This window comes from Colossoma macropomum, unplaced genomic scaffold (assembly GCF_904425465.1).
Source record: "Colossoma macropomum unplaced genomic scaffold, Colossoma_macropomum, whole genome shotgun sequence".
Taxonomy (NCBI): domain Eukaryota; kingdom Metazoa; phylum Chordata; class Actinopteri; order Characiformes; family Serrasalmidae; genus Colossoma; species Colossoma macropomum.
This window is the reverse complement of record NW_023494804.1, coordinates 33,041,235-33,054,527: the sequence shown is the minus strand read 5'-3', so window position 1 is coordinate 33,054,527 and position 13,293 is coordinate 33,041,235. Positions and strand designations below refer to the sequence as shown.

At 41.2% G+C, this 13,293-nt stretch overlaps 1 protein-coding gene across 1 annotated transcript in view; it reads right to left on the bottom strand.

Annotated features, from left to right (window-relative positions):
- The window catches only part of mtnr1bb (melatonin receptor 1Bb), a 38,628-nt gene extending 29,179 nt beyond the window's left edge, over nt 1-9,449 (bottom strand). Inside the window, exons 1-2 of the mRNA XM_036595805.1 lie at nt 9,422-9,449; nt 9,076-9,322 (exon numbers count right to left, since the gene is read on the bottom strand). Of these exons, the coding sequence (XP_036451698.1) occupies nt 9,076-9,274 (199 nt within the window). The 5' untranslated portion in view covers nt 9,275-9,322; nt 9,422-9,449. The remainder of the gene's footprint in view (nt 1-9,075; nt 9,323-9,421) is intronic.
- Nucleotides 9,450-13,293: the final 3,844 nt, after the last annotated feature.

Below are 13,293 nucleotides of genomic sequence, written 5' to 3'. Positions count from 1 at the left end.
GCTGTTGGCTAAGCTTGGTGATGTAAATGAAGATCGGTGGGAGGACATGTGGAACCAGCAACACAGTCGCTGACTTCAGTCACTTCTATTAGTAAATTTCTTTCTCAACATCAATGATGTCGAAATTGCTTGTGCTAGACATACAAAGATGTGCTAACTGCTTGAGTAAATTAGTTCCGAAGAGGGTTTTATATACCCAGAGACTTGTAGATGAAAATGAGCCTGTTTGTTCTCAGACTGCCTATACGTCTTTAGCCTTTGTTTCTATGCTGACAGGCTCTAGCGGGCGTTCAAGCACTCTTGCTCGTTAACAGTACAATAATATGCAATTATAATTACAACCCCATTTCCAAAAAGTTGGGACGCTGTGCAAAATGTAAATGAAAACAAAATGCAATGATGTACAAATCATTTAAACACTATATTTACTTGAAAATAGTACAAAGACAACATAGAAATTTTATTGTTTTTTGAAAAATATATGCCCGTTTTGAATTTGATGGCAGCAACATGTGCCAAAAAAGTTGGGACGGGGCAACAAAAGACTGGTAAAGTTGTGTAAAGCTAAAATAAAACACCTGAAGGTTAATTAGCAACAGGTCAGTAACATCACTGGGTATGAAAAAAGAGCATTTCAGAGAGGCTGAGTCTTTCAGAAGTACAGATCAGGAGGGGTTGACCACTCTGTGAAAGACTGTGTGGGCAAATAGTGCAACAATTCACGAATAACATTTCTCAACATAAAATAGCAAAGAACTTTTTTCATAATCTATGGCACAGAATATATTAAAGGATTCAGAGAATCCGGAGAAATCTCTATATGCAAGGGACAAGGCCAAAACCCAGTATTGGCTAGCCAAGATCGTTGGGCCCTCAGACGGGGCTGCATTAAAAACAGACTTGATTCTGTAGTAGAAATCACTGCATGGGCTCAGGAACACTTCTGAAAACCATCTGTGAACACAGTTCTTCACTGCATCCTCAAATGCAAGTTAAAACTCTACCATGCAAAGAAGAAAGCATATATAAACAGGATCCAGAAACGCTGCCACCTTCTCTGGGCCTGAGCTCATTTAAAACGGACTGAGGGGAAGTGGAAAAGAGTCCTGTGGTCCGACAAATCAAAATCTGAATTTCTTTTTGGAAATCATGGACACTGTGTCCTCCGGGCTAAAGACCACCCATCTTGTTGTCAGTGCACAGTTCAAAAGCCAGTATTCAAGATGGTATAGGGGGCATTAGTGCATATGGCATGGGTGACATGCACATCTGTGAAGGCACCATTAATGCTGAATGATAGATACAGGTTTTGGCAACATATGCTGCCATCCAGATGACGTCTTTTTCAGGGGAGGCCTTGCTTATCTTAGCAAGACAATGTCACACCACATTCTGCGTGTATTACAGCAGCATGGCTCCGTATTATAAGAGTCCGGGAGCAAAACTGACCTGCCTGCAGTCCAGACCTTTAACCCACTGAAACAAGAACAAGTCATATATAAACAGGACCCAGAAATGCTGCTGCCTTCTCTGGGCCAAAGCTCACTTAATATGGACTGAGGGGAAGTGGAAAATGTTCTGTGGTCCAACAAATCATCATTTGAAATTCGTTTTAGAAATCATGGACACTATGTCCTCCAGGCTAAAGACTATCAGGCTTGTTATCAGCACACAATTCAAAAACCAGCATCCGTGATGGTATGGGGGGCATTAGTGCACATGGCATGGGTGACTGGAAGGCACCATTAATGCTGAATGATATTTGTTTACTTTTTTGAAATGGGGTTGTAAAATACGAACAGTTAAAGACTTCTAGTAGGTTCACGTTCATGAAGACAAGGTCACCAGTTCTAATTCCTGTATGTTGTACCACAAATAAAAGAAGTAGGAGTCATCAATGTGTAGATCCTCACATGTCTGCCATTACAGTGACTGTGCTCTGTTATTGCTGCCTTTAATAAGGCACTCGTTCCTATGGTGTTCAGATTATCTGTTAAGGTACAACCACTCAGAGAAATGTCTAACACATGAAAGCTATCCTTCACAGCAATCCAGAAATGCTTCTTCAGGAGCTTTTTAAAGAGTTCTGCACTCAATTTAGTTTTTTTCTCGATTGCTTGAACCCATTGCTCACAGTAGAATGCACTTCTCAAAGCATTTACCAGTGTTGTGAACCGAAGTGCAAATGACAAAACGCCTTTTACAAAACACACTACCACTCTAAACCCTATATACACATCTCAAACCCACATCACTCGACTCCCCCACAAACAAATAACCTTTTAAGAACGCTTCTGTTGCATTTGTCTCTAATGCAAGTGCGTAGTTTGTTTAATCTTTGAGTAGAATCTAACCATAGCCATCAATACTATAATTACACACCATCGCCTTCACATTTAACAGCTTTTAGCATTTGAAATGTCACAGAAGTTTAAAAATGCCCCCCCTCCTCCGCCTCCCTACCATTTTATAGTATTACTATACATAGCTACACAAGATAGACTCAAGATGGACATATTTCAGTAAAAAATATTTGTCCATCTCTAATACAGAGTAAAGGTATAACCAAACCCCACCTAATTTCCACTACCAATCATAACGTCCATTTGTCCATTATGATTCCTCCATTCCTCCTCAAAGCTGACGTCAACTGAACGCACAGCCACTTCCGCCGTCATTACATCACTCAAGTAGGCTCTCCACACAATGGCAGCGGTCGATGGAACTCCATTTTACATAAAAATGTTTCACGAGTGCAAAAAGGCCCTTGAATGCAATGATTAATTTATCCTTTCATTTCTGTGTGTTCTTTATGTTCACAATTCTGTGTGTTTAGCGTGGGAGGAGTGCTGGTATGAAAAAGAATATTGATGCGACGTTGTCCCATTATATGCCCAAATTGCTGGGACTTTAACAGCCTCACCATCAAAACAAACTGAAAACGAACCTGAAACAATTCTTATACATGCGGAAAATATATGAAACACAGTTTTAACATTGATACAACTATTTGAAGCTACACTATGTACGTTTTGGGGATTTGGAGACCTCTTTGGTGCTTCACACACCAGGGAACGCATTGAAAGAGTATTCAGAGAGAGCTCAGTCAAAACGTGATGAAGGTGGTGTCTTCTGAGGATGTGAGTGAATTATATATCATCATATCTTCATCTGAATAATGTTGATTTTGCATGTGAGACCTCAACGTCGAGCTGGACCGTGTGTGACTCAGCAGCACATGCACACCATATTCATACGTGTCTTTTTCTCATGACTCATTAATGACACTTCTTTCAGTTTTATCCAAAAAAACTTCCAAAGTGCAGCTTTAAAGTGGTGGTGCAGATTTTTACTTTGCTGGAATAGGTTTCTTTTACTGAACTCTATTAGACTGAACACATATCTACATTGCATTGGCTACAATAAACTGTGAAACATTATTTCAAAGCCCATTTGTGAAGAGTACAACAGATGGAGAAGTTGCAAAAACAAGGAAGAACAGGTGGGAGGGTCCTTTTTTTTCATTCAGAACTTTGTTTCAAAGTTTCCAAGCTGAACTGATGTCAAATTTATATACATATATATAAATTTGGTCTAGGTCGCGGTGGGGTGCTGGAGCCTATCCCAGCTGTCATTGGGCGGAAGGCAGGATACACCCTGGACAGGTCACCAGTCCATCGCAGGGCAGACAGACAGACATACACATTCACACACACATACCTAGGGGCAATTCAGCAAGTCAAATTGGCCTAACTGCATGTTTTTGGACCGTGGGAGGAAACCGGAGTACATATATATGTATATATAAAGCCCCTGTAGGTGTAATGTGTAGGTGTCCCAATACTATCCCAATAGATGTCCCAAAATATATATGTATATGGACAAAATTATTGGGACACCTACACATTATACATACAAGGGCTTTTATGACTTCCCATTCTAAATCCATAGTCATTAATATGAAGTTGGTCCCCTCTTTGCAGCTATAACAGCTTCCACACTTCTAAGAAGCTTTCTACAAGATTTTAGAGAGTGTCGTGGTAATTTTTTCACATTAATTTAGGCAGTTTGGCCCACTCTGTGAGTTTGCGTGGTCTATAGCCTCATGTTTGAGCTGTTTTTGCTTCTAGATGCTTCTATTTCACAATAATAGCACTTACAGTTGACTGGAGCAGATCTAGCAGGGCAGACACTTCACTTTCAACTGACTTGTGACAAAGGTGGCATTCTATGACACCGGCACGTTTAAAGTCACTGAGCTCATCAGTACAACCCATTCTACTGCCAGTGTTTGTCTATGGAGATGGAAAGGCTATGTGCTTAATTTTATCCACCTGTTAGCAATGGGTGTGGCTGAAACACCTGAACTCAATAATTAGAAGGGGTGTCCCAATTCTTCTGTCTATACAGGGTGTGTGTGTGTGTATATGGCATAGTTGTTCATATAGTGGAAAATAGATCATGATGCAAATTAATATATCTGTATTATGCCTGGTGCAAATAATCTGAATATTTAAATTGGTATTCATTTTTAGTTTATTTAGCCAAAAATAAATGCAATCAGCAAAGGCCTAGAACAGTTGTTGTAAATATCTAGAAAAGGTTGAAATATTTTTGAGTGAGGCAACTTTTGTACAACTGAGTACTCTGTCTAAAATGTTCACGTTTGAAGACACTGTTGAGCAATTTACTACATTTTGTTATCTTATTTGATTAAATAACTGTATCTATAAGCTACTTTACATGCAAATACATACATCTTAAGTGAACCAGGAATTTATTGACATCCAAGTCTCTTGTGAATAAGAATATGATTAATGATTGTTTATGATTACTGATTGATACATGCAGCAAACTATGGGATAGGTCCCACCAGTGCTGGGTGATGAACATTTACATTATGTTTGCAATGATTTCTGGAGATACCAAATTACACAACCTTGTGAATATCACAGTGATCTTAGTACACCTTATTTTATATTTGCAGTTGAGTTTCCTGAAGACTGTGGCAGTCACACAACACACTGAATATGCTCATTTTAAGCCCAATTAGCACATTAGCAGAATGGAACCCTCAAGTGATAACACACTGTGTAAAATGGCTGGATAGCATAGTGGATAACTCCATCGCCCTGTATGTGGAATACTGCGGCTTGATTCCCTGTGCAGGTTCCCTGTACATGCAAGACTTCTATCACTGCCTTGGTCAACCACACTAAGCTGTTCTGGATGTGAGTGTCTGCTAAAATTGTAGGTGTATTTAGTCAGAGAGTGTAAAAATAAAAGTACTTAAAAAAAAATAAAAAACTACCTGAAACTGCATCCCTTACAGCATTGTGCCCAATCCTGATCCTGGAGATCTATCACCCTGCAGAGTTTAGCTCCAATCCAACACACCTGATCCAGGTAATGAAGGCCTTCAGAGACATCAGAATGTATATTAGAGCCAGGTGTGTTAGATTCAACACACCTGACTCTAATATTCCTAATACACTAGATCTCCAGGACTGTGCACCCTAGTGGTTTAAAAGAAATATGACTATACCATTTGTAAAACAGAACTTGTTCATTTTAATTTATTCACTCGATTTTAGTTCTTATTGCAGATTTGTTGTTTACTTCCAAATTTTACTGAATTTATTTAGGGCTGTATGACACTGAGTACATTTACATGCACTTAATAATCTGATAACTGTAGAAAATCAGATTTTGTCAGTAATCCAATCAAGAAATTTACATGCACTTGAGTAATCAGATAATGGGAATCTCTGGGTCGACATGAGTCAGGCAGTAATATGATTTCTGCTTTTTAACCAGCAAATAAACTAACAAGACGTTACGTAAACATGATGTAAAGTCAAACTTCATGCTGCAGCTTTTTTTTTTCAAAATATCGCGCCACTTTACCTGAAAATATGAACATACATCACCTAGAAGATGAAGAATATTTAAACCCTTCATTTCATCAAGCATGTAGTTGGTTTCAGCGTTGCTCCAGAAGTGTTTTGCTGTGTGCAGCACTGCTCGCTTATTTCCGGTACTACAATCTGTTTTCACACATGTGCAAACTGAGAAATCCAAAAGAAATCAGAGCAAGAGTTCACATGCACTGAGAAATCTGATTACTGGGCTAAAATCCAGCCTCTTTATCAGATTTCTTAATCGGATTTCTAGATCAGAGTATGGTGTTTACATGACCATTTGAATAATCAAATAACTGCAGAAACTCAATTATGATCACATTAGTGCACTCACTGACATAAAATGCGATGTTTGATAAAGGTGTTTGATATCACAGTGATGATATGAGATTATGATATGATTTATTATTATTAAAATAGTGTGCTCCTGACTGGATGTGATGCAAGTACAGACTTTTTTTTGATGTGTAAACAGAAATCAAACTAACCACTCCTTCAAGCAAATAGCAGAACACAAAATTACAACAGCAGCATTCACTTTTGTGCAAAATAAAATAAAAAAGAAAAATACTAACAGCTAAAGGCTATAAAAACAGATAAATATGTATATAAACATATAAAGGCACAGAAGAACAAATATTGCCTCGCACAAAATACTGGCTGTGACAACAGTCCTAATGTTTGATGCATTTTTACAAGCTTGTAGTTCAGGATGGAGGAGTTTTGAGCTGTGCATGTGTGTTTTGTAATTGGCTGTTTAGCCTAATGGTTAAGTTACTCATCCCCTGCATGGACAAGCAGGATTTAAAGAAACATTCAGAGAAGCACTCATTAAGTATTTAACAGTGTGTTTACGGTGGAAACTCATATCCCAATAACGATAAAAATATGATTTACCCTATTTATTAAAGACTGCTGTAGCTTTTACATTTGAAAAATCACTCCTTTAAGCCATTTCACAAAGAATACAGGAATACTGAAATATATCGCTGCTGTCAGAAGAAAACTTTTTCCTCTTGATCTTTAAATTCTATGTAAATTTCATGAAAAAGGACCAAAAGAAACGGCCCAAAATTACTTGGAAAAGAGTCTGGTTCCATTGACGTACATTAAAAGTAAAGTAAGTTTTTTCCTTCTCCTGTAAAGTTATCATTTTGGAGATACAAGGTTTTCTTCCCACAACAGCAACATAAATCTATTGTTTATCAACAAAAGGTTAAAAATATTATGTCAGCATAGCCCAGATCACTCAGCCCAGACATCGCCCAGCCCTGGATCACACAGAGAAAACTACTGTCTAGTGGTTTCTAATAAAGAAGCAGCTGAGGTTCAGCAAAAAATGTTACATGTTAATTTTTCCATTTCACCTCTGTACCATGCCCTATCACGCACCTTCTCTTTGTTATCTCGTCCTATTCATGCTGTCTGTGCTATTCCACATTCATTTCATCTATAACATAACCTTTAAAGCAAATTACTCACACCAATGTCTTTGAGACAAGCAGAGAAAAAAATGTGTTAAAAGGCAAAAACAACTGTGAACAGAGCATCTTTCTCATCTCGGGGCATCCAAATTAGCTGGCAAGTTTTAATTGTGAGCTCTTTTCAAGCCAGGAGCAAATCCCGCTCCGCCACATTAAAAAAGCATAAGCTCCAGGCTAATGAGGCCGAGAGTTAATTCATGCTCTGCATAATTCATTCACAACGTTCCCGTTCAGTCGCACGTGAGCGGCGGCGTCTCGGGTGCGTGCCGTCTTACACACGCCGCCATTCACAACTGCCACGTCACACTATCCTGACTTTTTTTACTCGAAGGCTCAGGTTGACAGCCAGTTGCTGGGTTCAGGTAAAGTGGGACACTTCTTGGTAAACATCAGAACATCACTCACCTGTGACTTAAGTACTATTAGTTTAGTTATTTGAATTGGTGCTTATTTCTTTGTCTATGGTGAAATTAGTTTTTCCACAGTTCTGCATCTGCTTAGAAAGTGGCTGTTTGACAGATAAAGTGGGATGATGTTTCTACTTTGAAAGTGTTTTATCAGCACATTATCAGAAGCTGATTAAAAGATTACACCCACGTAGGTAATATTTTGAGTCACTGTCAGTAGCTACTCGTTTTAAAACCAAAAGCATTTACATCATTCTGCATAAAACTGCATCTTTAACAAGTTTTTCTATGCATTTGATTAAAAAGGTGGTAAAACCCACCACGTCAATTAAGCAATATTTGCTAATAGTCAGCAATATCTAATAATTCATATTGTGCACACATAAAACAACATTTAAGTAACATTTCCAGTCACTGGACCTACTTTACCAGCCTATGTCTTACACAGTCCGTAAGAATGACCAAGAAAAATGCTTTTACTTGACATGTGAAATACTGGAAATGCTTATAACTGGAGCTTTTTATTTGTTTTAATGCAATCCTCAGAGCAAAATGCACCTCACAGCAAGTATTCAGCCACCAGTGCTCCCAAACTGATGATGAATTTATGAAATGACATTTACAAAAATAATATTTATAAAATGGCATTTACAAAATATACCACCACTCTTACTAATATTCCATTATTTCACCCCCAAAAAAGAGAAATATCAGAAAACTCCAGCTCCATCCATCAATGTAATCATATACACTTAAAAACATGGTTCTTCAAGGGTTCTTCATAGGAAGTGGTTTAGTTTAGAACCATGAGTCTTATATAGTACCATTTCATGGTTAAATGGTTCTTTGCATGGTGAAATAGTTCTTCAGATTGATGGAGAAAGTGTTGTATATGGTTCTATATAGAACCTTTTTGGATGTTTTTTAAGAATGGTTCTAAAAGGGTTCTGCTGTTGTTACAAAGTCATCCTTTTTGGGGCTATATAGAACCATATAGAACACATTCTCCATCAATCTGAAGAACAATTTCACCATGCAATTCGTTATTCTAAGGAGAACCCAGAACCCTTGAAGAACCAATTTTTAAGAGCGTAGAGTGTCGAATAATGTTGAGAAACGACACCTTTTCCCTCCATTTCTCAGTATTAAACCTCCATGAAAGCAGCCATAGAGTCGCTGTTCTCTCTGAACTCTGTTATAAACTCCAGTCGAGGTTTTCCCAGAAAAGGCAGTGAAAGCAGAAGAAGAAGAAGCGCTGCTCACCTGCGTTCCTCAGTTTGCGGTTGCGGAACACGGAGATGATGACCAGCAGGTTGCCCAGCACGTCCACCACGGTGGTGAAGATGAGCACGCTGGCCAGCACGGCGATGGCCCAGGCGGGTCGCGCGCTCGAGCCCAGAGCGCGCCCCACGTGTCCCGGGTCCGTGCGGTTCCTCGCGACGGCCACGTCCTCCTCGGACATGCCGGGACTAGAGCTCAGGCTTCAGGGACGGAGACTCATTCACGCGAGCTGGAGGAGCGAGAAACAGAGAGGAAATCAACTCTGAGAGGAAAAGAGACGGAGAAGCGCAGAACTCACTGTCGCTTTACACCAATACCTCACACGTACCGTGGACGAGGTCTCGTTCGCTCCATCGTCTCCGAGGTCCCTGCGCATTTTTAAGGAGAGAAAGAGAGCACAGCGCTATCGTCCCTCCTGTCAGCGTGTCCGCTTCGCCAGCCCCTCCATTCTCTTCAGAAACACACACCGGGGGTCTTTACATCCTCGTGTCCGCCGTAACTCGAGTAAGTGAGCAGCTCCGCTCGGAGCGCGGACGCGTTTGCCGCTCGTGGCCACCGTGAGGGAGCGCGCGCTGCTCCATGCCTCCTCGCTCTGCAGGCTGTTGATGTTTTTGTTTTTAAGGAGCAGCAGCGCTTCACACTTGCAAATCCGGCGCGCGCTGGCGGGAGGCTCGGCAGATGATTGGCTGAGCGCTGAGGAAGGCGACCAATGAGAACGCGCGCGCGCGTGGCGTCCTGCTCCACGCGCTGCCTCGGCTGAGTGGCGCGATAGTGTGGAGTGAGGGGAACACAGAGCCGGTGTAACGGGAACAGGTGACGCTGTAACGGTGTGCGTTCACTGGCACTTTTCTCTGTCTGCTCGCCGCTGGTGGGCGTTTCTGTGTCGGTATGGAGATGAAGGAACCGTACTGAGCATAACTGGGGTACTAGACAATCTGATATAACGTCGGCGTAGAAGAAGGCGCGGAAAACACTGCGCGTGCACGCAGCTGATGTTTACTGAACAGGCACTTCAACAGTGAGTCTTTACAAATACCAGACACGCCCAATCCAGTGGTCCCCAACACGAAACACAGGGAGGGGGTAAACATGGGAGGGCATGACATGTGAGGGTAGACACCTCTAACAACTTGTTACACTACAAAGTGCACCTCCATGGACACAATTACTCTAACTACACACTAACAACATACAGCATAAACAACAACAACGAATGTATCTTTTTATGCAGAGATGGTGGCCCCGCCCGAGAGCCACTTTGCATGGCCACACCCCGTAATTAAGCCTACCTCACTTCTCCAGTCTCCAAGCCCAGCATTTCCTTCCTGAGGTCAAGTACGGCCCCGGCCACCATGAGGAATCCAATCCAAGTATGCAGTGCAAGCCAGAACTCCTGCACTCGGCTCAGGCCCCCCACCACGATCGGGAGCTGCTTCCTCCCTCGCATGTGGACTGGAAGGCTGAAAGGTGAAACTGAAAAGCAGGTGTCAACGAGGGCAATGAGCCATTTCTCATCCGTGGTGAACTCAATACAAAGTCTGCGGAGGCCGCTGACCTTCCTGGCTGGCTCCTCTTCTCCCACTTAGGTTCGTGGCATTGACTAGCCTCTTGCTGCACCGCCAGCACACAAGCTTGTCTGCTGCCACTCATTCAGGGACCGCTTGGCACGCCGTTTTCTCCTCAAGCTCCTCCACCGTATAGCACTGTGCTTGCTTGCTGTGGCATCTCTACAGCGAGTTCTGCCCAGTCTGCCTGCTTGAAGGATGGATGGTACAGGGAGCTGCACATTACATCTCAGCTCCTCTGGCAGCAGCGCTTTCATGAAGTGTTCCAGCACCAACTCCTCCTGTGCAGCCTCGCTGGATATGTCTTGCTGTGTGTTTCCTTAGCTGTCTTCCTCCAGCCGCCTTGCTCTCAGCTGGCTGGACCCATCTTCCTCCAGGGTATGCTTTCTTCCCCATCCCCCTTTGAGTTCCTTGATGTGCCCCTAGATTTCTTCAAAATCCATAGCAACATCACACTTCTGACACCACCGAGTGCCACTTTGCATGGCCACACCCCCTAAGTTCCCACAGTATGATTTAAATTTTGCCTTATCATTTGAAACCGTGTACTTGTGCTTTATCCCGTTGAATGTCTATCTTGATTAACTTGTTTAGATACAGTTTACTTCATATTTTCATCCCGCCTACTTAGATCACAAGGTGCTGGCTTACTATTAGTACCTAGAATTAATAAAGTTACGTCAGGGGGGGAAGCTTTCTCATACAAAGCCCCCCGGCTTTGGAATAGTCTTCCTGTTAATGTTCGGGACTCAGACACAGCCTCAGTGTTTAAGTCTAGGCTAAAAACGTACTTGTATAGTCAAGCCTTTGTTAATTAGTTTTCCCTGTCAGTTCTATACCTGCCAGAGTCTCTTTGTGATCGGTCACCCATTACAGAACTGACTCTCTGTGTGTTTTCCTCTCTTGTGTGTTTTCCTTTCTTTTCTTCGCCGAGTTGAACAGCTGCCCATCCTGTGCGTTCTGATGCTGCTGCCTTTTCTGCCTTGATCGGGTGCCACTGCTCGCCAGCCCTCTGGACCGGCTTACCAACATTGAGCCTCCTGCTGTACAACGCCGTGCAAACCTCACCCTCACAACCTGACCCCACTGATACTACTGCTGTTGCTACATGAACTAATCAAAATTATTCACCTGAACCAATCAATCATTTAAACTAGTTCAAATTAATCAATCACCCATTGCAGAACTGACTCTGTGTTTTTCCTTTCTTTCCTTTGCCGAGTTGAACAGCTGCCCATCCTGTGCGTCTGATGCTGCTGCCTCTTCTGCCTTGATCGGGTGTCACTGCTCGCCGTGCAAACCTCACCCCCACAACCTGACCCCACTGATGCTGCTGCTGCTGCTGCATAAACTAAACTATTCAAATTAATTGTTTGCTCCTCCTTTTACCCTGTTTTTTGTACTATAATACTTTATACTAACAATGTTTACTATCCGGTGTCGACCAGAGGAGGATGGGTTCCCCTTCTGAGTCTTGGTTCCTCTCAAGGTTTCTTCCTGTTTCCCTAGGGAGTTTTTCCTTGCCACTGTCGCCACTGGTTTGCTCATGGGGGCTTGGACCCGGATTTCTTTTCTTTTTAATGCTGATTTCCTTGTAAAGCTGCTTTGTGACAACACCGGTTGTAAAAAGCGCTATATAAATAAACTTTACTTACTTACTTACTTTTCACTTCATAAAAAAAGAAGGAATTTCTCCTTAAGAACAGTTGGTAAATGAGGCCCAATGTTCTTAAAGAGTGATTCTATGATTTGGAGAGAAATTTGTGTCTCATTGATTTACAGATATATAGTCACTTGATGAACAAAATCTTGTTTCTCCAAAATGGTAACTTTAGAGGAGAAGACAAAAAAAACATTTTTAACTTTTAATGGAAGTTAATGAAACAAGTAACTAACCATTTCTGTTTATCCTGAAATTTTTATGCAGTTGTTTTCAGATTAGCCTTCCGCCCAATGACAGCTGGGATGTGTGTGTGTGTGTTTTCAGATTATGTATAAAAAGTGAAAAATGACAAAAAGGAAGGAACAAAGTTTTGCTGACAATGATGATATGGAAATATATCGCTGCTGTGGAAAGAAAACCTCCTATCTCCATTTTTGTTGTTTTTCAGTTTTTGACATAGTTTGAAAACACCTGTTGCCTTTTATATTGTATGTAAACATCATGATGAATGGACCAAAAGAAACGGCTCAAAATGACTTCTAAAAAATTCTGGTTCCACTGACTTACATTAAAAGTAAAGTAGTTTTTTTCCTTCTCCTGTAAAGTTACCATTTTGGAGATACGAGGTTTTCTTCCGACAACAGCCAAACGTAAATTTAAGGTAAAAGATGTTTTAAACGTGAGTAAAGTCAGTGTTAGAATTATGCTCTGCAAAAAAGCCAAAAAAACAAGTATCTCCAAAATGGTGGCTATACAGGAAAAGGCAAAATGTTCCAAACTTTTAATGTAAGTTAATGTAAAGAGATTTTGTTCCAAGTAATTTTGGAGCCTCTCTATTAGTCTGTTCATCATAACATTTTCACACAATGTAAAAGGCAGCTGCTGGGCTCAAATGATGTATAAAAATAAAAACTGAAAAAAGAAAGATACATGTCTTTTGATGTTTTGGACTATTTGCTTGGCAAAAAAGCC